The sequence below is a fragment of the Sinohyriopsis cumingii genome, chromosome 5 (genome assembly GCF_028554795.1).
Source record: "Sinohyriopsis cumingii isolate HCF-2022 chromosome 5, ASM2855479v2, whole genome shotgun sequence".
Lineage (NCBI taxonomy): Eukaryota > Metazoa > Mollusca > Bivalvia > Unionida > Unionidae > Sinohyriopsis > Sinohyriopsis cumingii.
The window spans coordinates 65,273,664-65,297,719 of record NC_142965.1 but is presented as its reverse complement, the minus strand read 5'-3'; the positions used below and the strand labels follow the sequence as shown (position 1 = coordinate 65,297,719).

Below are 24,056 nucleotides of genomic sequence, written 5' to 3'. Positions count from 1 at the left end.
TGCCACTGTACGTGGGTATGAATATGAACTGAAAGCTTTATAGGTCTGGACAGTATTGTCAACCATAGTTTCTACATTTTTTCAAACGAATTTAAGGTACAAAATTCTATTTTATCCCTAAGTAAGCTGCCTGATGTTCTTGGATTCTGCATTTATATGTTTGTGCCAATTTCATTTCTTGCATTATTAAAAGTGATTTGCTTTTATCTGAGGCTTAGTTCTTTGCTCACATGTTTATAGGACATCTGCTTCTGTGTAAATGTAAAATTCAGTGATATTTTATCATGTTTTATATGAAGCACAACGATTTGGCAATATAAACTTAATGCTGAAAAGAGAAATAGCTGTGTTTTATATCTGGATGTTCATAATAGATCATCCTTAATTTCTAAGTTACCTGTTATAAAGTTAAGAAAAGGGAGAATTAAATGTATATATATAGCACAAATTTATACAAAAACAATATCTGGCACCATTTTATGATTAAATTGACCACTGAATATAGAGGTGCTTCTTAAATACCTGGTATTTCTTTTTCTAATGTTTAATTCTAATCGGTTAAGTCAGAGTGATGTTGATGATACAATTATGCATGGGAGAGGGGAAAGTGTGCACTGAAACAAATACATTTGTATTGATCTGTTTTTCTGTTCTTACAGAATTAAACCCACTGTGGTCTTGAAGATAATTATATTGGAACTGATATCGGTTCAGTAACAAAACTGCTATACATGTTGTTTAAGTGTCTGACATGGTAAACTACTTCTGAGTTATTGTACTTACTTTTTCTCTCATTCTCTTATAAACATATATAAAATTTTCTCCTTTTTAATTCTTCATTATATACTTTGCAACATATCCAACTATTACTGTTGTAAGAAGAATTGCATCTCTTTTGTGGAGGTAATGATAATGTAATATGTTTTGAGGGTATCTCTGCAAAGATTTCACCACACAAGTCAGTGCCAAACATAAATTTTCATACTTGAAACTTTTTAATGAAAACAAACATAGGTGTCAGAGGTAGTCAGCAATCCTTTTTGTAAATGTATACATGTTCTAAACAATATTGCAACACTAAAAACGAGTTTTATTGGTACGATCATCAACTGTTATGCATATTGTGTACAAAAGCATCATTTAACATGCAAATTTTTCAGTCATCAGTGTAATAGTATCTCGTGTCTATAATCGACAAAAAGAGGTGCCACAGTGGAGGAAAAATCAATTAGCATTTTAATGGATAAAAACCCTTTATTGAAAGAAGTCGTAGATAAAATTAAATACATATTTAAGAATGGGAGAGGGACCTATTTTATCCTGCAAGTTTCATCTCAATCTGATTGGGGACAGAAATGAGAAATCATTGACCCAAGTAACAACACATTAGATTGGGACCCTGGGTCATACCTGAAGGTCTTTACCTAACTATAGAAAATTGGTGCCCAAGTCATAAAATAGAAACTGGAGATTCCCACCAAATAACCATGACAAGATAAGTTTGTGCAATTGACATGCCCCTAGTGTATATTTATACCCGCAGGGGCTTAACCCGAAGGTCATAACTTGGAAACTATTAAGATCCCCACCCTATATACATACTGGACATGAAAATACTCATTTATTCATGTAACAGACATTGGCCTTTGCATATATTATTACCCAAAGGACATAATGTGCCAGCAGATTAGGGTCCATGTTGTTTGCTGTTGGAACGAGTTATCATTCTGAGTTCTCTATACATTTAATAGATAGCTGTGAAAGTTCTGGTGGACAGCTGACCCATGACTTGCAAGAGAAGCTGATTGGTACACTGATCACAGTGCTGAGTTCAGGCTCAGACGAAGAATGTGCAATCTGTTTGGATGGTCTGAAATCCCCCGTCATCACCCATTGTGCTCATGTCTATTGCAGACCCTGCATTGAGGCGGTAATCAAGAATGAAAGGGTAGGAAATTTTTTGGAAAGGGTTAAAGTCTTTCTTATAACCATCATAATGTTTTTAAATTGATTTGGTAAAACAGTAAAACCAGTCAACAGCAGCTACCCATGTGGAAAAGCAAAACTTTCCATTATATACAGATGACATCTGTACACATTTTAGCATAGTATTATTTGTTTTTGAACAAATGTCATGCATTAGCTATAATTGTTGTTATGATGATGATTATTATTTTTACATTCAGTCTTGTTTTATGTGCTTCAACAAAATCATAAAATAAACATGACCATTTTGGACAGATTAGTTTATATTGTAACCTAAAAGTAAATTTCTTTCTTGAACCTACATTTTGCAAGACTGTATATATATAGACCTGCCAACTCTTATGATTTGCCGTAAGTCTTACGAAAATTACCCTTAAAATACGGACTTTTACAGCATACTAGCAAAAGTTAAAGAAAACTTATCGTTGCCACAAAATCTGGATAATTGGTTCATGTGTTTTATTTGGATCCAAGTTTCATCTTAGACTTAGTAAACTTATGCAGGGAACCAGGCTAACTTTACAGCAACATCCCAGATGCTTTAAACTGCTTGATTGTCATTGTGTCATTGGAGTTCAAACCAGTAAGGCGCAATATCCACAAGTTTGAAATAAGTCTTCTGTTTGATCCATAATCATGTAATTTTGTGGAGTCAGCATTTTCTTTTGTATCTATTGTGTTTCTCATATGACTCTTTTGTATTTTGCCTCTGATAAAGACCCAGTGAGAGTTGAAAGCACTTGTGTATATGTTTGAAGGACACAGTTTTATAGTTGACTGGGTATCATTTACAGACAGGTTTTACCCTAATTAATATTTGTAATCTTGTCATTGCAGTAGTGTCAATATCAGGGTATAATATATTTTATGAAAAAAATCAAAACCCAAACATTAACAACTGATTTATAATTTGAATTGCATATGAGAAATGTTTATAAAGTTATGCAACTCAAAAAGGGGGGGAGCTTGCCAGACCATGGATGGGGCATTTAATGTTAACCATGTCTTTTGATTCATCTGCCCTATATTTCAGTTAATTATGTCTTGATTGGTTTTCTCTAGTATTTGTCCGTCAAAATTTAAATTTTTAAGTTTGCCCTCATGTCATCGATTTCATTTCTACTTGATACATTTTGTTGGACTTTTTGGATTTAAAATAATTTTGTTTGGGGCTTGCTTACTGCTATAATTGTACCACTGTTTCCATTGAATATTCACAAAAATGTATGCAGTTGTTCAAGGTATCACTTTTACATGGTATTTTTCTGCAATAAGAATGCAAGTTGGTTTTCTACTCTTCAGATCTGTCACTGAAGCAATTGAAAATGCTATGTTATACTCAGTTCAGGTATCTGTATGATCATGAATAAAATGCCACAAGTTTGATGTAATTGATGAACTGCTGACAAATAAATTAAGCAGTAGGATTTGTGGTCACTCTAAGTGAAGAAAGCTTATTGGTACACATGATGTATCATTACTTTACATCATCAAGTTCATGCAAATTTTGTTGTGCTTTGGGAAGAGAGGGCCTTATTATTTTGGAGGTTTCCCCATGGATCCTGAACCAAGATTTCTGTCAGTTGTCATGGGCTCATCAGAGTCTTTATACATTTATCAGTGAACAAAAATCTTTTTTTAGCCTGAACCCAAATGTCCCCTATGCAGAGGTGCTATAAAGATTGAGGAACTGTTGGAGATGCCCCCAGAAGGAACAGAGGAAGATGCTAGACAGCAAAATCAAACTGGGCAGTGGAAATCGAGTACTAAGGTAAGAGGAAGATGCTTTACAGCAAAATCAAACTGGGCAGTGGAAATCGAGTCCTAAGGTAAGAGGAAGATGCTAGACAGCAAACTGGACAGTGGAAATTGAATACTAATGTTAGAGGAAGATGCTAGACAGCAAAATCAAACTGGGCAGTGGAAATCGAGTCCTAAGGTAAGAGGAAGATGCTAGACAGCAAACTGAGCAGTGGAAATTGAGTACTAATGTTAGAGGAAGATGCTAGACAGCAAAATGAAACTGGGCAGTGGAAATCGAGTACTGAAGTAAGAGGAAGATGCTAGACATCAAACTGAGCAGTGGAAATCTAGTACTGAAGTAAGAGTATTTCTTCCGCTATTACAGGAGGTAGAGATATTAGAACCTCAAGTTTTTGCAACTTTATGCAAAGGTCATTGGAATTATATTTCCACACACTCCAAACTTCATGTTAGGCTTGATGGATAGAACTTTGGACATGGAAAAAATAGAGATAGAACCTAACACATGCAATTGGCCAGTGCTCACAAAGGGCAGCCTCATAATTTTACTAATATAACTAACCCCTGTGTCATTAACAACTGTCCATAAATGGCAACCTCCTGACTTGACTTGCATATCTCATACCTGTGTTATTAACAACTGTCTATAAAGGGCAACCTCCTGACTTGATTAACATATCTAATCCCTGTGTCATTAACAACCTTCCATGAAGGACAAACTCCTGACTTGACTAACATATATACTTTTGCAGCAGAAGGAGGGAGACAACTGACCAAAATAATGTGGCATTGACTTTTGGGGTTATCCCAACAGACACAAAATCAGCCTCATAAAAAAATAATCCAATGTTAAATTTGAGACAAAATACCCATGACCAGCTATGCCCATTTCAGCAGAACAGGGGGGCAACGAATTGGGGGGGGGGGTGCAGTGGCATTAAGGCCCCATTTTGCAAAATGGGGGGCTTTTAAACAAAACGCTATTTTTTAATGTTGACTAATTAACTATCCAAAGGCGAATCCGAGGCTTGTATGTAAGCATGGGTTACTATTCATAATCCAAGTTGGGCCATCTTCACTGACATATTCAACAATCAGTTTTATTCTGAAGAGATATCATTTGTCGTCTGTAAGATTATTTGTTGTTCATTGTAGAGTTTACAAAAATACCGTCACTGTCTATCCGGGATGTTGAAAAAACATGAGACGCACCATCTTGCACAAACTCGTTTTTGACCATTTTCATATCCCCAAAAGTCTACGCCACTTTTGTGGTCGTCCCCACCCCCCTTCTGCTGCAGATGTCTGTGTCATTAACAACTGTTCATAAAGGACAAACTCCTATATTTATTAATATATCCAGTCTTTGTATCATTAACAACTACCAGTACCCATAAAAGGCAACCTCCTGACTTTACTAACATATCTAACCTCAGTAACATTAACAACTGACCATGAAGGGCAACCTCCCGACTTTACTAACTTATCTAACCTCTGTAACATTAACAAATGACCATGAAGGGCAACCTCCCGACTTTACTAACTTATCTAACCTCTGTAACATTAACAACTTTCCATGAAGAATATAACTTTTGTCAAAACATCCTTTGATGTAGCTTTACATAGTGATCACTCATCTCCCTCCTCACCCTTGATTATGGGTAATGTCAAAGTTTGTATTATTAAGTTCAGTGTTTTTACCTAAACAAACGGGCAGGACTACCTCCAAAGGTGATCTCTTCTTATCTGTCTCAATTTTTATAGATGGTTTAACTTTTTTGTGACGAATGCCATTTTGTCTACATTATTTATTAGTATTATTTGCAATCATTAGATCATACAGTTAAAACTGTCAAAAAAGCTGGCAGTATTTTTGGATGTATATTTTGGTCATGATTTATAATCTATGAATAAGTTTTGTTAGACATGAAAAATTGAAGCTGATTATCTGACTTCACTTCTTTTTTGTCTTTTGATGTATATAACAGGATTTTCAGCCATTGTATGTCCAGTGAATTGTGGAGTAAGGTGAATACTTAATTGAATGAGACTAAGTACATGAAAGCTGATAATTTGGATGTTGTTGTAGTATTTACTAGTACCTTACAATCACTAAAAACATTAATAAATAAATAACATAAAGAGCAATATCTAAAAACTGATAAATAACATAACGTAGGAAGCACACCCTAAACACCTCGACTAGTAATACTATAATAACCTTGAAAACCTCTCTTCATACATGATTTCTACTAAGAACCTCTATAAACAGCATAGAAATTTTCCCCAAAAAATTCACAAGAAACACCAGGCAAATGCAACAAGAAACCAGCGATGTAAAGCAAGCAGGACCATTCCCGAGCTCTCCTTCCCACAAATGACAGCCAACCATTCAACTGTAAGGGACCTTTATGGACCCACAGATTGAGGCCAAACTATCAGGGTTCCTTGAATCCATAAAAGCCTGGGGAAGGTGGCACCATTCCCTTCCCCAGGAACAACTAGCAGGCTGTGGTGCAGTCAGAAAAAGTGGCACATGCACAAGTGTGCGCATGCCACTATAATTAAACTCAACAACAACCTTTTCTATCCTTCCACCAATTATCCTGTTTTCTAACTTGCATGTTTGTAATATGTGAAAAATGTCTGTGTGCTTTTATTTCCATGACTTGAGCTGAAATATACGAAAATCTAAACCTGTGGAAATTGAATAATTAAAACAATTTATGCCACAAAGGTGCCAAAATGGTAGAACTTAATTATGTATAATGTTCCAGAGTTGTAAATTCACAAGCACTTAACGAGGTAGATGTCGCTTGTCCAGCATGGCAAAGTTGGCATCACGCCTAGCTCCAATTTGAACACGAGTCTTTACTGATACAAATAGAATAGCATAACTACAATTAAAAAACAATGAACAGTACCCTCATAACGTTTCTGCTACATATATTTCAGGTAAATAAATGGCAGTTTTCATTATAGGTAAATTTCATTTGATTGATTTTTCAAAGGGTCCAAATTACAAAATGTATGTGTGCATACATTCATGCATGTATGCATACATACATACATAAATACGTGCATACATACATACGCTCCGGTTGCCTAGTGGTTAGAGCGTCTGCCTCAGATATGGGAGGTCATGGGTTTGATCCCTGGCCGAGTTATACCAAAGACTTTAAAAAATGGTACAAACAGCTGCCTCACTTGATGCTCAGCATTAGGAGGTTAGTATTAGGACTGGTTGGCCTGGTGTCAGGATAATGTGACTGGGTGGGACATTGTGCAACATGTCTGCGCCATGATACCCCAGTGCTAGACATCACTATGAACAGTTGCACTGCAGACATCGTAGCGATACGACTTAAAAATTGTCAAACTACATTAAAAATCCAAATCACACACACTGACATACACATACATGCATACATGCATATTGGAAAGTTAATAACAAGGTTCATATCACCCTTGTCAGCTATATATATAAATGGAACTGATTTCTTTTGATTAGTGTCACACTTGTACATATCAGACAGTATGTCAATATACTATACATATTTCACAACAGGTGGATGCTTTGATGAATGCCCTGCTGCAGCTAAGACGTGAGGATCCAACTGTCAAAAGTATTGTTGTCTCCCAGTTCACATCATTTCTTAAAATACTGGAACTACCACTTAGGTGAGATTGACTGCTTTCACAGTTAAGGTACATTAGGAATTTTGGCTGCTGTAAAGACTGCCAGTGAAAATGATGAGTCACGTTTTCTGCAGTGCTGATTTCAGGATTATCACTACTACAATCTCATTTGAAGTTTTGTGTTGAATTGTTTGTGTTGGAGTTTTAACAAAGTCACATATTGAAGAGTTTGTGTTGGAGTTTTGATAAAGTCATGTGTTGAAGATTTTTTTTGTTGGAGTTTTGATAAAGTTCTGTGTTGAATATTTTATGTTGGAGTTTTGATAAAGTAAGGTGTTGAAGTTTTTGTATTGGAATTTTGATAAAGTTGTGCATTGGACTTTAAAGTGATGTGTTGAGGTTTTTGTGAATCAATTGTAGACTATAACATAGTGTGCAGGGAGAAATTTGTATTCTAATGAAACTCTGTTTTGTACTTAATTGGTATTTTGTAATTAATTTTACAAATTCATATATTCACATACATGCCAACCATTACACGTTTGGTGTAATCATTATGCTTTTTTTCACTAAATTTCACCTTTCACGTAAACATGTGGATTACGCATTTTCGGTAAATCCCCCTACAAATAAATAAATAATTTGTTTTCTCATTTTTTTTTATTAACATCCCATTAATCCCACTGACCATATTGTAGAAAAGACTGCTTCTACTTAATTACAACATAAGAGTATGCCTGGCAGGGTCATTTGATGCGCATTAGGCAGGATGAAACCATTGCTTGGTTAGGAAACATATATATATATATATATATATATATATATATATATATATATATATATATATATATATATATATATATATATATATATATATACCCTACTATAACATGCCTCATTATAACACAGTTATGTATATAAAGCTGTCACAATGTGGCTCCCGATTTTCATAAACTCTTTACCAAATTCTAATTTTTGAACTAATACACAATTTCATTTCCAAAGTGAATAATTGTTTGTTTGTTGGAGGGGTGTTTTTTTGGTCATCTGGGTGAGATGTGGTCTGTTCTCCCATATGCATTTTCTTTAAACGAATAAATAAAGATGTTACAAATTTCTTGTTATGAATGGACATTTCAGATATGTTAATAGTCAGCCATTACCCATTGTTGTTGGCTTCTTTTTGAAAGGCATCAGATATTACAAAAGCTATTAATTAATAATCCAACTTAAATTGAATCATCAAAAATAAAACCAGTCCGTCAGTTCTATTTTGTGTTTGTCTTTCATACATTGGGTGAATTTTTTTATTGTTCAGGGCAAAATGCAGCTTGCTGAAGAGGAAAAGATTGAACTGTATCCCATAATTAGTGGTACCACATGTAATGTGGATGTATAATGTGTTTCACAAATTTGTGTGAGCTTCTTATCAAGGAATTAAGTATTCAGATTTGAATGGATGCTAGAAGAAAAAATTCTAATAGTTGTAAAATGTATAAATACTGCTCATTGACCTTGAAACATGTGCAGTGTCTTTCTTCATGATTTTTCAGATTAATTTTTAGCTAAAATGGCAATAAGGTGTAATCATCTTGTATGTCCTTCGTTTGTCATCCATTCATAATTTTTGTTTACCAAGGATGAGAATTTTCAGTGAACTTGCCACTGTGCACAATTTTCATTGGCATTTGGGTAATTTCTGAGATAATTGTAATCACTTTTTTTCTTCTCTGTTGTAATATCAGTTTATAATATGTCTGTCAGAATAATATTGTATATAACTAATTTCATCAGATGATGGGGGGAACTGGGACAGTAGTGTAAAAAAACAAGTTTTGTGAGCTTGGTTAGATCAATATATTGATATCTTGATAAATCACAAAGTGAAGTCACGCAAATTGTCAGAGTTTGTAACGTGGAAATAGCAGGAAAGGCATTTTGCTGACTGTGTGAATGCCTGATTAGTTACAGAGGAAAAGATGTCGGGACACTAGTATCAGCCCCCAAACTCCCAGCAAACTTTTCACAGATTTTCATTATCAACCCTGATTTACAGCTTCCATCAAAATTCATTTGACCTGTTTGCACAATTTACAGGGGTATTCTTACATCAAGGCCTTTCATAATTTATTCAATTGATTACAATCTGTCATACAGTATGGCTACTATTGCTAAAATTATAAATATGTTTTAAACAGTGGCTCAAAACCTGCATAATAAAACTGACCTTGAAGATCTTTAAAATTTATTCAGATAGTGCTGTTAACCAACATTGTTAAAAACAGAGAAGTAAATAATTTGAAACATCTTTCCAAAACCATTGAATATAATTTGACAGAAAGACATCCTAGCATTAAGACCTTTCAAATGGATACAAATTATACCATTCCTGCGTCAAATACAGCTTCTCAGAATTTGCTAAACAGAATTAAAATAATTTTGAATGCATTCTTGTATGAAGGTCTTGCAGGTTTCCACAAATAACGCTAAAATTTTACAGAAGCATCCTGGCTGAAAGGACTTGCAGTTTTATACAAATTATATCCATCTGCCTTTAAATATGGCAGCCATTACTTAAAATAAATAAAATTTTAATCTTTCTTTATGTCAAAAAAACCCCACTTAACAGATATAGACCACATTTGACCAAAAAAAACATCAAACATGAGGAGCTTTCAATTAGATGCAAATGATGAAAACTTGCTATAGATATGGCCACAGTTATTAAAAAAATTTTTAACACTTTCTTAAAAAGACATTCAACATATTTTGACCATATTTGGTCAGAAAACACCATGTCAGTGTTGTATCCAGGCTGCACAACCATGGGATTCCCCTAGTTGTGCAAGTAACTCGATAGTTGTTTAAAGGGGAGTTGTGCAGATGTAAATAAAGTTCCCACCTGTTTTATATAATGGTACATAGTAATTATATTAAAAGTAAATTCATATAGTTTTATATTTTGCTTGAAAACATACAACAGTCACCTTACCACAAGCCAGTAGCCTACTCGCTGTTTTTATTTAGAAATTAGTCAGTATGGAGGGGGGAGGCTGATGAACATGACAGAAACACAATGATGTTCATAATACTGAGGATGATTGCCCAAGCAAAAAGTGCAGGTATGATTATAAAGAAACTGGTGTAGAGGGAGAAAAAAAGACAATTTACTCTAAACCCCATTAAATGGTAAATTAGAAAACAAATAGGAATTTGATGAGTTTGCCCGCACCCATTTGCCATAAGCTGTGGTTCTTCCCATACTTTTTTGTATGGGCTGAGGGTGATTTCCCACTTTATTGGAAATTCCTGAATGCAACACTCATACATGACAGAACCAGGATTTCAAACCAGTAGATTTACAAATTTTGATGGGGCTGTTCAGTTAAATATACCTGGTACACAGAGAAGGCACTTTTAATGTTGGGTAGTCACCGTTGGATGCAATTTAGAACCATGTATCATCTTCATATGAACTCTCCTCGCGGAGTAACCAGAATACACTGGTTTGTAATTTTTTTTAAGTGCCTTCCCTGGGTACCCCGTATGTTTAAATGGAACAGCTCTAACTGGATTAGCTTTTAAACCACTAGATTGTTTATCAGCATAAATTTTACATTCTTCAGTGGGGACTGAAAACAAACAAATGCATGGGGGGGGGTATAATACATATTCGCTTCATTCTGTAATGAAACAGAAACTTTTGAGCATAAATCCGATTCCAATGGAAATCTTACAATAATAATTAACACAAGTCAAAATGGCATCATTTAAAAGGAAGAATTCTTTTTATTTTAGTTCACTGTAAAGATTATTTTGATAACATATAACAGCATTGTTAGTTTTGTTCACTGTAATTATTAAGCTTCAAACTTAATACAAAATTACCATGGTTGTTTGTTTTTTAAATTCATTAATTTTTTTTTAAATCTTTCAAATTTGAATGGAGATACCAAACAAAAGCTGTTTTCCTGACATATTCAGTCAACAGAAATTTAGGACATTTATGCAGAAAGAATCCCATTGGCTCAGAATTTTTGGCAATCTACTCTTGTATTTGGCCATTTTGTTGTATGTAGTTGAGCACATTTTTGGCAATCTTCTCATGTTTGGCCATTAGTTGTCCACAGTTGAGCACTTTCAACCCACTTGGGCCTCTGCACTGAATTTGATGCTTCATGATCCATGGTGAAATGATTAAAAATTATGCTTCCTTTCAGTGGATTTATTATGAATTTACTGTTATGGATGTAATAACAATGTACTCATCATGAAATAATTCTTGTCACTTAATAGTGCAGACGGATTCAAATTTGTACGACTGGATGGCTCCATGAATGCAAAAGCCAGGACACAAGCCATGGAGGAGTTTAATGACAACGCACCTGGATCCCCAACCATAATCCTCTTGTCCTTCAAAGCTGGTGGTGTCGGAATCAATCTTACGGCAGCCTCCAGAGTCTTCTTACTGGATCCAGTAAGTTTCAAAGCCTTGAAACTCACATTTTTGATTGCTGGTTCTGCTGGTCACAGACAAGTAGAGCATGTAGAATTGTCTGTTATCCGACATCCATTGTTCAAAGTCTGTTGGAATGTTAATGCAAGTTTGTTATTGCCAATCCTCCTAAATTATTTTGCATGAAATCTTGAACATACATTAATGCCAAGGTCTAATTGGTTATAAAAATCTACCATATGTATGACGTACATTATATCCATACATAAATTCTACTTTTAAAAAATCTTTTTTCTTCAAGTAATAATTTTTAGCTGCCTTTTAAATATAGTAATTAATATAAGAAGTTACATAGATTGGTTATGTACCCTTGTGAAATAATTGTATGTCAGTGCATGCATGAAATTTCATTATTTTTTACTTATGTCATTCACACTTCAGATTTTGCCCTAAATCAATCAATATACAACAAATCTTTAATGCTCTTTTTAAAGATCCAAAATTTTAAAATGGTTCTGTGTATTTTTTTAATGCCTTAACTGTCCCATTTGGGTGCCATTTCATTGAAAACTCTGTCATTTTCACCTGTTACATGTGTACAATAATGAGCCATGTGTATTGCTGTAGGATAGACCCCCACCCTCAGGCTCTTCATTTTTTGGGAAGGAGCTTAGCAGAGACTCATTTCTGTCCACAAATTATGACCCCATGGGTGGGAATTCACTATCCCACATCAATATTTACCATATATCATTGGACACAATAAAATAAATGATTTTGTTTCCTGTCCCAGAACTTATGGTGAAACTTTTTTTCACCTAGGTCATATGTCCTAAGACTTAAGAAACAAAATAAATTTGTGTTGAATTTGTTCCCACCCCCCACTGCATGTTACAATAAAATAGATAAACAAAACACTTATTTGATAATAAAATGAAAGAATTTAACCTTGTATTGTTATCATTTATTCATCTTTCTTTTCATCATGATTAATTAAAGACAAAAATATATCCACAAACTCATGTACCATATGTATCCATACTGTTGTGTGTATTGCTTGCATCAGATAACTCATGGCACGTTGTCATTGATGTGAAAACTGAGAAATAAATTGTGTTTGGTTTTTTGTACTTGTAGGTTTTGAATATGTTATCAGACTGAAAACTGGATACAACAAAATCGCAAATGAGAGAGACAGAGAGAGATATATCAACTGCCATTTACACACAAAGTGGTGTAAAGTGCAAAATAACCAAGAGTGATTATTGATGTAAGATGATATACCTTTGGGTTTCCAATTGAATGTCAATAGATTTCCCACCTGTTCTTGATTTTTTTTCCATGTGGAGAAATAACGGTGATTACCTGTTAGTTTTTATGTAATTACCAGTATTTCCAAGGTTAATTTGATAATTTAATAATTGTAGATAAATAGTGTGACAATTTTGTGGTTGACAAGAGTGTAATGGTACATTTGTATTCTGGGTCTATTATGGTGATTAAATTTTGTCATGAAATTTTATTTGTGAAATGTACAAAAGCTAATATATGTTGTTCATGATCATATATTAAAAAATTCTGTTGAATACATTTCTCAGTGCAGTTGTATTTTGATTGTATATGCATACATTCAAAAGAAAACAGTTGCATGTGTTGGTAGGTTGATTTTTCACAGCACTGATTGGCTAAATTATGTCAAAAGAAGAGCTAAGTGCATTTACGAAAGGAACATGAAGGCCTCCAACCTATGCTGGCTTGAAAGGTGTATGGATCCTGCAATTCTTGGATTACAAGTTTGACTTTCTGACAAATAAGCTTAGGCTGATCCCCTAATGTTTTGGAAGAATCTGAAGGTATTAGGCATTCAGGAAATGGACAAAAATGATGGCTCAAATTAATCATGTTGCAGATAGGGTACTACCCAGTTGTGTTCAAGTTTCTCATTCACTATTATTCAAACTTTTTATATTGTGGTTTTATGTAAATGCAGCATTCAGATAAATGGAAATGGAATTAGTGAAGGTAGGTTTACATTGGAATGTCTGGTTTTTTATTTCTGTCACAGGCTTGGAATCCTGCATCAGAAGAACAATGCTTTGATCGTTGTCACAGACTGGGACAGACAAAGGAGGTCATCGTTACCAAGGTAAGGATAAAAAAGAAATTTGTAAAGAAGCAAAATAAATGATGCGAGCTATTCCATTCTCTTTTATCACCATCTTGAATAATCTTGATATTGATGGCTTCAAATTTTATTATGCTAACAACGAGAGTCTGTTCAGAAGGGTTAAATAAATTGTGGTATCTGGAAGTTTGTTCAGATTATCCTAGTCATGAAGGAAAGAAGAAAAAATCTCAAAATTCCTAAGTTAACATTTGGTCACTGACCCACAACCATGGATTTCCAGTGTTTTTACTTTGAGCCTTGATTTGAGAAAATGATGTTATGTAGGATTCATGTTGTGTTCTTTCATTTTATGTCTACAGCCAGGCTTTAGCTCCTGTACTATATGACATCAAACTTGTACATCGTTTTGCATCTTAGAATGAATATGTATTGCACAGCAAGACGGAGTCACTGTGCCCTACTTTTTAGCTTTACTGGTCATATACAGGTGGTTTGGTGAAGGTTTAGCATTCTTCCATCAATGAACACAAATTTTTTATCACAGCTCCTCATAAACCAGCTGGAGATGGACATAAAACATTGCACACACAATTATCCCATGGTCTGCTTGATTCTAAATGAAAATGGTGGGCCCTAGACATCTAGTATGGTTGCCTTGTTGAAACTTGCTATGGCAGTTCCTTCAACGTGGATTATCATATCAACATGAGTTTTCACTAAAGATTTCTTGTAAAATCTTGATGATCGTTATTGAAAATGGTACCAGTCTAATATTTCTGGTTGCCATCATGATAATCTTATCACTACTCCTCCTTACAGATGGTTGTATCAACATGGGGTTTTGCCAAAAGACTTTAACAATACTCTTCCTGAAAAGATGGTCATATTGGCTTTTCTTGAGAGGAGGGTAATAATGACATAGAGTTTTTAATTAAAGACTTATCACTGCATGTAGTCAAGTTGGTTCTAAATGAAAAGGATGTTGATATGACTGTTCAAAATGGCTGCCATCATGAAAAGTCAATATATCTGCTTTCTTGAAGGAAGAGTCATATTTATGGGGGGGGGGGAACTCTGTCAAACAAGTTTCTGAAGTGAGGCTAGCAGCTAGTTTTCCAGGTGCCATGCTCCAGAAGAAAAAGACCAATTCAAACAACTGTACTCATCCCTTGAAGACATCACTCTGGAACACAAAGAACTAATAAAGACAATTGTTTGCAAAAGTCATGATGAAATTTTTGTGGAAAAACTTGCACAGTGTCCAATATTGCCAAAGATCCAACTCAATACTCTCACTCATTGACAATAAAGAAAAACTTATTTAACATGTGGAAATTATGGAAGATTTGATCATGGTTATTTTTGAAGAGGTCCTGGAGTTCGTTTCCCCACCCCATGTGATTTGTAATGTCATCACTGCTGCTTACATGCCAGTCTCTTTTAAAGTCTGTGCTCATTTAAAGTTGTACATAATGCTGTAACTTTTAGGACAGTGGTTCCCAACCTGTGAGCCAATGACGTGGGGGGGGGGGTATTCCAAGGATTTTCTCAATAAACAGAGCCATAAAGTTAGCATGTGGGGGTCCCTTTATTTTTACACTGATAGCTGCATGTACATCATTTGCCCTGGAGTAATCACCCACACATCAAAAATGAACATTTAAGAACAATGGACCAACAAAAGTCTGTTTTTTAGTTTTACTAGTTGTGGACTACAAAATTATTGTTAACAGTACTGAAATAGGAATGGACAACTTTATACCAAATGAAGAGCAAAAGGATTAGCCTGCAGTTGTCATATATGTCAAATAGTGAACTTTGACATATTGGAAGTAACCTTAAGACTTGCATGGCAAAATGGTTGATTGTAGATTTGTCAGATCATCAGCTTCTCAGTAGACCCTTGGAAAAAGTGTATATATGTGCTGTCACTACCTTCCCTTGGTCTCTACAGAATATTATCCTCATGAATACATTGGAAAACAGGATTCATGTTTGACATGTCAAGTTTCAAGAACACATTTGCAGAGAATTTGTAGAGATTCAAGTGAAACAAAGAACTATTTCACTTTTTGCTCAGTGACATAATTAGGAACAAAAGATATCTGAACGCTAAATAAGACTGAGATTGAAGAAGGGAGAGGAGAGAGTTTTTATACATTTTGTGACAAATACATGGCAGATTCTTCTCTGAACATGTATGACTTGCCATGCAACGATTTCTGTCATCAGTGTTGCACCAAATTCCTTGGGAGGAAGTCAAAGACACCAATGAAGACAGCGTATCACTATTTTTTACGAACTGATTCCTCAGGATGATATTATTTCATTTAATTGAAGATGACATGTCATACATTTCATTTTTAGGATTTCATTTATTATGGCAAACTTTATCTGTGCATGAGAAACTTGTGTTAAAAGTACTGCACTTAGTGATGAATATGACTTTCTCTACCCATTTGTGAAGAAGAAATCTGTCATACTTTAGCTACCCCTAACACTAACCAATTATGTATATGACTGGAGGGATTTAATTGACTTGAAAAGTCTTGGATTTGACACTTGGAAGCAAGAGTTGGGTGACTATGCCAAATGTAAATATTTTTGTTGTTGTAGGGTTTAATGCCATTTTTCAGCATAGGATAGGCTATACATGGTAGCCAGTATAAATAATGGAGGAAGAACACAGGAAAATCCCATAAAGAACCACTGACCCACAAGAAGCTATTGGCAAGCTTTCTCATGTACCCACATTGGGTCAAGCTCGACAGGTGAGATGGCATTGATTTGTAATGGTGAGCGCTTTAGGCCACTTGGGGCCCCTGAATATTTTTGTTTTATCATGAAAAATAATACAATGTATAAAAATGTCTGCTGTTCTTAGTAATTATCACAGAAAATTCCAAGATATTTGAGAGTTATAGCTGCATCCTTTGTTTTCTTAGTGATTGATGAGATGTCAAAGTTTGTAGGCATTCTATCTTCACCATCCCTTTTGCATGTTTAATGTTTCTTGCAGGAACGTGGTTCAGGTAAAACCAAATTTGTGTGATTGAACACAAATTGCTTGTTCTGTGGTTAGTCAAAGACAGCACTGGCTGCCTGTCTTCAACAATGCATCCAAAGAGGCAAAATAGCAAGAGGTCTAGAAATCAGCTTGCAACCAAGATTTACAAATTGGCCTGAATTGGTACCCTTGTGGAACACACTCTTTTCTGAAATTTCAAAAATGACTACGCTTGACTTTAGCATACACTCAACAAAGCAAATACGGCCTTTCAGAAGGCTAGAAAACCTCTCAGAAACAAGTGTCCACCCAATCTACATGATTAGAAAGCCGCAGATTAAAGTCAGCGGCCAGAATTTTGCTTACAAATCAAACCCAAATATCATCTCTCAAATCAGAGTATATTAGCCCTCTCAGAACTGGTACTACACTGAAATCTAGTCGTGAAATACCAACTACCTATATATGTGACAGATAATTATTTTGTCCAACATGAAATTAGAAATCTCTGTTCAATTGTCAATCCAGACTCTTGCCATTTTTGCACATAGAATTGGTTCTAAATTAAGCAAACATTTAATAAGAGCTAAATTTTCAAAACTAATAATTGCACCTTTTGCATGAAAATGGATAAACCCTTAAATATACTTCTAAGTTAGGAGGTCATTGTATTATATGCAATGTTATTTACTTACTTCCCTGCAGCTTCTGCATTAATTGATACTTAGTTGAGAATAATGTACTATCATTAATTTTCGTGGGGGACCAGTTTTCATGGTTTTCATTGTAGCCCAAACCACAAATTTAAATCCCCAATGAAAATGAGCCACATACGATGATGACCCCCCACACACACCATTTTCTTAGTGTTTCTTTCCTAGAGATTCACACAGCTACTAGTATTTGATAAATCAAGGTCAAAGCTGTAATCTGGTAATTGAATATTAGCTTTTATGTGTGTGTGTTTTGTTTTTTATCTTAACCTTTTGAAACAAGAATTGTCTTATCATTTTATATTTTTTCAATGTACACATTCGATAAGGTAACCGAAAGCTATAATTTTACATGCACTGCCTTAAATCGCTATGTGAGGTAAATAAGGATATAGAGAAAAAGCATAAGGTATTCAGACAATAGTAATACTGAAAATGAAAGAAAAAATAATACAAAATAACAGTATATGAAAATTAAATTTAATACTTACACAAATTGATCCTTCATTCAAGTAAAACTATTGTTGAAACATTTAAATCCTTCTGAAAGCACATTTCATTTTATCCATGCAATTTTAATCCTAAAGAACAACAGTCCTGTAAAATACTATTAACTATTTCTTGAAACACTATTATTAATGAAATACTATGTATATACACTAATTACAGCAGAGTATTAAAGCTCACACTTCACAGATTTTTGGAAAAAGCCTCTGTGTCAAGATCGTGTCAATCAAGTCTCATAGCACTCATTAATGCTTCTCAGGTAAATAATCCCTAAACTGCTGAATTAAACAAGTCCAGCTTTCTCAAAACCACTGATAATTAGGTCTAATCTTTCACTAATTGTTGCATCAGCTGCAATCATCCATTCAGCATGAACTGGCTTGATTAATGAGGTTGCAAGGTTTACTAATACTGTGCACTGATTGTCACCAGTAACATCTTTTTTTTCTTTCTGTAATGGCATCCATGACCTGTTTAGTATGCCACTCATGGAAATGTGACTTTAAGTCTTCTTTGTACTCTTTATTTACTGTCAAGTCTAGTGGTTTAAGTCAGTCTATACAAGAGGCAGGCACAAACATTTGCTGCCTGGTAAGCAAGCACCTGCGCCATGTTCACAGCTTCTGATGGGTTAGGAAGACCAGGAACCAAAGGAGATCTGAGTTGAATTTTACCAGTCTTAAGCCACTGTGTTCCAATGCCATGATCATCAGAAAGTACTGATGGTGCAACTTGATGGACAGTGGTTTAAGTAAGAGATCATTTATATGTATTTTAATCTATTGGCCTAGTATTGTTGGCTGCGTTGGCTTCCTTTGATGTTGAGCACTCAAACAAAAACTTGGAGAAAGTGATTAATCCTAACAGGTGTTTTATATATGCTCACAGAGATGGAAGTATTGTTTTAGTGTTGTTGGCTGCATTGGCTTCGATTGATGTTATTCACTTGCTCAAAAACATGGTGCAAGTATTGAATTTGCCAGGTCTTTGATTTGTGCTCATACAGGTGGTAGCATTGCTTTAAACATTAAAGTGACCACCATTTGCTCAGCATAGTTTTATTCTTTTATATTCTTTATTTTGGGTATTTGTAGAGATTAAACCATGAAATTAAATATTAGTACCTACTAATATGCAAACTTTGACAGGCATAACCATGAATTTAAGTACCCAAGAAAATGCCTTGTTTTTACAAAACCAGGAAAATTGAGCCCAGCGAAAATAAATTAATAGAACACATTAGGGATATCCATAACAAGGAGACCCAACCCCAGTGTTTGAACACTTTAACCAACCATCAATAACAAAAACTGTGTTCAGTATCAGATAAAAGAAATTATCTAGTAGCAACTTTAAAGAGAAGACAGAACTTTATTGAATACACCAGTTACATACTTTGCATCTGCTAGGGTAAGAATCGGCACCTCAGCTTTAAATGCAGTGTCCATAGGGTCATTAAAGGTTACTGAAAGTCATTGAGAACTGAACACCTCAATTCAGAGCCTTGAATGTCATTGATTTTTCACCTTGGTAATTGAAAGCCATTGAATTTGAGGGATTTTGCTTAAAAATAATATGTGATGTAAAATTTTACTTCACATTTGTTAATTTTACGTTGAGGATTGGAAATACGTTTTGATTTTCCATCATATGCTAGCCATTCTTCTATTATCAGAATCCACAGGAAGTAATCAGGTATGCAAAATGCCCCTTCCACATGATGTCATTAATGCACGCACACCCGTTCACTTCACTAAGTTTTAAATTTTAGCCAAGTAAGGACAGTTCATTTTTTACCATCTTTTGAACAAGCAATCATTGTAAAATGCCTGGAAAATGCACATTCAGCAAATAGTTGACTACAAGATGATGACTGTTAAGTGTCACCACAGTGTTTTGCATTGTTTTCACAATAATAAGATATTGCAGGAATGGGCCTTGCTTCTCTAAGTAGTCACTTAAAAGAAACACTTGGAACTAATGAAAATACATGAGACCGCTGTTTCGATGTGTGTTCAAAGGGTCAATGCAATAAACATCTAATTCTTTGTCATAGTTGTGGTCTGCATCAAAAACCTGGTTTTAGCTTCATCAGTGGATTCTGCAAGTTCAACAATTTACTATAGTGGTGCAGCTTTGGTGATAAGTTTTATGTAAAGCAGTGACATGATGAAGGCTGAAATATCATGGACTTTAAAAGTAGTAAACAGTCATTATAGTTTCCCCTTGTGTAGTGACTGGTGCTCTTCTTCAGTCAATGTTTCCAAATAGCAGAATTGTTCAGAAGTACAGACTGCCTGTCTTGCAACTTCTGACATCACTCCTTACCTCAGAGTCCAGCTTAAAAAGAAAATCAGAAAAGGCTATAATTATTTATTGTTCTCTGACGGGAGCTTGAACAGAGATCTGCATGAGAAAGAGGTGGATTTAGACATATAATTATGAGATGGAGTTTTTGGGGCATCCAACAGCAGATGACATCAACACCAGTTTAATGCTATTTACAGACCTGGGACACAGAAGTCTTGCTCAGCTTTCAATTGGTGGCCCAAACTGGCATGTCTGAAATCATGCAATCAGAGATTGAATGTACAGACGCTAAAGAGCAGTGGTTAACATCTGAGTCTAGTTCAATAACTTTTTTATTTATATATAATTTCCCTTTCATATTTCATGACATTTATTTCTGTATTTTTGCATTTGTTTTGTTTAAATTAGTAACTGAAGCTAAGAAGTGATACCATTAGCAGTCATTAAAAGCTGAAAACTGGTCATTGAAAAGTTATTGAATTTCAGTGCTTCTGATCGGTATGTGTCCAGTAAATGGGAATCCATACATTTTTGTTTTATGTTCATGTTTAACATTTGTTTCTTATTTGTCAGTTGTACATAAAGAGGGAGTGACTAGTCTTAATCCAGCCATCTTCATTACTTGGTTAATTTGTAAGTGAGTGGGGCTTAAAAAAAATTGATGTTGAAAAATGTTAAAATGTTGGTTGGTTTTTTGAGAGAATAAATTCATGAACATTCTTTCCTTTCTTGCTACCAATCCTTGAATTTTCTTAGAGAATGTTTTATTTTACATCAATAACTGGATTACTTTAACATACTTTCTCCATTCACTTGAACAGTTGTAACTGTGCCAATTTGTGCCGCAGAAACAGGGATATTTTATTGGCTTCTTTCTCACATTTCTCGTTGTGACATGTTATAGTCCTGAGATCTTGATTGTTTTCATTCTGTGGGCTTCACTTATTCAGTGGTTTTACTCTTTGAATTAAAATTGTTTTTTTAATTTTCAGTTCATTGTGGAGGATTCTGTAGAGACAAGGATGATGGCACTGCAGGAAAAGAAACGGCAGTTGATGCAGAGAGCATTTGGACACAAAGAATCAGCAGAGGAGAAAAGACAGGCTAGGATTCATGACATTAAATCCCTGATGGATTTGTAGATTTCTTCCTGTCTGTGTCTTAAAGCATGGTGTAATCATGGTGCCAGCTGCATGTGATGAACACCTATTATTTTTCTAGTAATTCCTCATTAGGACTGTAGAGGTGTATCCATTGCCTGTTGGTCCATATGTCTTGCTATATTTTTGACATGCACTATTTTTTGCCTTCACTCTTGATATATTAAAATTAATTTTGTTATGTATATTGATAGCTAGACATTTCATGGTTCTCTTCTGTCAATATATACATGGGTTATGGCCCTTGTTTGACTTAGGCTATTGTTTTGAGAGACCCATCTTCCATTTCTAGTCATTAATCTCAGAATAAGTGGATGACAGACCATATTTGCTACACAGTTTGTATGGATAGTATGTAGGTCAGCATCTTTGTTGGTGTGTGCTTGTACAAATAGTTTTCACTGAAAAATACCTATAATGGCTTCCCTCTGGTACGTAGTCATACTTTAGATGTTAAGCTTACAAAGTATCCTTTTTAAGTCAGTTGCATCAACCATTTCTGGCCTTTTCTGTGTACCACTGTTACACACTGTTAGTTATTCGTGAAATCCAATAGATGTTGCAAGGACAAAACACTAAAATATATTTTCAGTCTGCCAAGGTTAAGAAAGGATTATTGCTTCCTTCTCATTTGAGGGAAGAAATAAAAAAAACAATTTTCATTTCTTTGTTTTCAGTAACAGGAGGACTAACTCTTTTCCCAGAATCAAGCAATTTTGCAAAAAGTTACACTAGATGTGGGGGGGTACGGCTTTCTTTCATCACTTGATTAAAAAAATCGAGCAGAAATTTAACTGATGCAAACTTATTTCATTCCATGACATTTTGCTGTGGATTGAAAAAAGGGGGTAGGCTCTTCATATATTCAATCGATAAGCACTGAGTAGAATGTCACTTAATTTCTTTATACTCTTGCCATATAATATTGTGCAGTGTCTTCATGTACCTTAAAATTTTACAATAAATCTATAACAAAGGACGAAAATTATTGATACTTTAACTTTCATTCTGACGATCAAGGATTAAGTTGGAACCTGCTATAAATGATGGACCCAGATTAAAGAATTCCTGACAAATTTGAATTTTTTTCAGGTTTTTTTATGCTGTTAAATTTTGTATTGTTTAGCTTTAATAGAGAATTTGTTTTTAATTTGCATTTGTATTTAGTATATAGGTTTTTAGTGCAGATGAATCAATTTGTATTTAGTAGTTAAGTTACAGAGGAGGAGAACAGATTTGTGCTACTTTTTTTGTTGTTTCTTAGCTAAGTAGAACAAGTTTGTAATATGAAGTAAAGACCATTGCAGTGTTGCCTTTGCCTTTTTTATGAATATGGCTTAAAATTGTGCTTGTATATTCCAGAAATTACATAGGTAACGTGTCTGTACTTTCCTTTCTGAAGGTGTATATGTACATATACAGTCTTTTGCATTTTTAACCCAATAATTCTTATCCTTTATAATACTACTATCATGCATCATATACATTTGGTACAGTATTGGAATCATAATCCCAGGGTTGTGGGTTCAATACCCATCCAAGCCAGTCCAGGTTTGCTGCCACAGTGTCTCCATTACATGATATAGACCAGGTTGTCAAACTCTTGCTGTGATGGGCCAGATTTGATATGAAAGTACTTTACTATTTACTGTACTTTACTTTTTAAAGTTAGGCAGCTTATTTCTTTGATGCAGCCAGACATTCAACATCAGTGGACTATCTGTTTTATTACATATGTTAATATTATTAATCCTTGATTGTTTTGGCATGGATTAAATATAGGCCGTTCTATAAAATGGGGGGGGGGGGATGAGTCAAGCGTACGTACACAAGTGGGGGGTGTAAAAAAGTACTCGTGTACAGGGGGGAGGGTCAAGCTTTGCTAGATTTTTGGCATACATACTAAATGGATGGCCCCTAATGGGTAATTTCATTGATCCAGATGACATTATGTTACCACAATCAGCTCTTAATATTTCGGAACAATTAACTATTTTATGGTGCTGAACATAGTCACAGAATCAATCAACTGCAGTTAAGAAAATGACAACCTTGATAGTTTGTCAATAAGACATGCCAATTCATCTTTGTCTTTATATTTTAAATGAATAAAATGACAAATTCAAGTCTGCAGGCTGAAGGTTTTTAATATTAATTCTTTGCTTCATACACCTCTCCCTCAATAACTCGCACATCGGGGTCCAAAAACATCGACTGCACTATAATTGAGGCACGAGTTATCGAGGGACCTATAAAAAAAGTCAAAACAAATAAAAGGATCAACCTAATGGCAAGGGGGGAGGGTAGATGGGTTGGCAGGTTATAGTGTTGAATACTCAATTTATAATCGAGCCGAGATTAACTGTGAATAAATATCTCTTCATAA

At 34.8% G+C, this 24,056-nt stretch overlaps 1 protein-coding gene across 3 annotated transcripts in view; it reads left to right on the top strand.

Annotated features, from left to right (window-relative positions):
- Window positions 1-24,056, top strand: part of LOC149799334 (DNA-dependent ATPase/E3 ubiquitin-protein ligase HLTF-like) — a 111,141-nt gene extending 87,085 nt beyond the window's left edge. For all 3 annotated transcript variants that reach the window (XM_089958660.1, XM_089958659.1, XM_089958662.1), the window contains 6 exons: window positions 1,752-1,948; window positions 3,629-3,757; window positions 7,319-7,431; window positions 11,686-11,866; window positions 13,911-13,991; window positions 21,503-24,056. In XM_089958660.1, coding sequence (XP_089814786.1) covers window positions 1,752-1,948; window positions 3,629-3,757; window positions 7,319-7,431; window positions 11,686-11,866; window positions 13,911-13,991; window positions 21,503-21,652 — 851 coding nt within the window. In that variant the 3' untranslated portion in view covers window positions 21,653-24,056. The remainder of the gene's footprint in view (window positions 1-1,751; window positions 1,949-3,628; window positions 3,758-7,318; window positions 7,432-11,685; window positions 11,867-13,910; window positions 13,992-21,502) is intronic.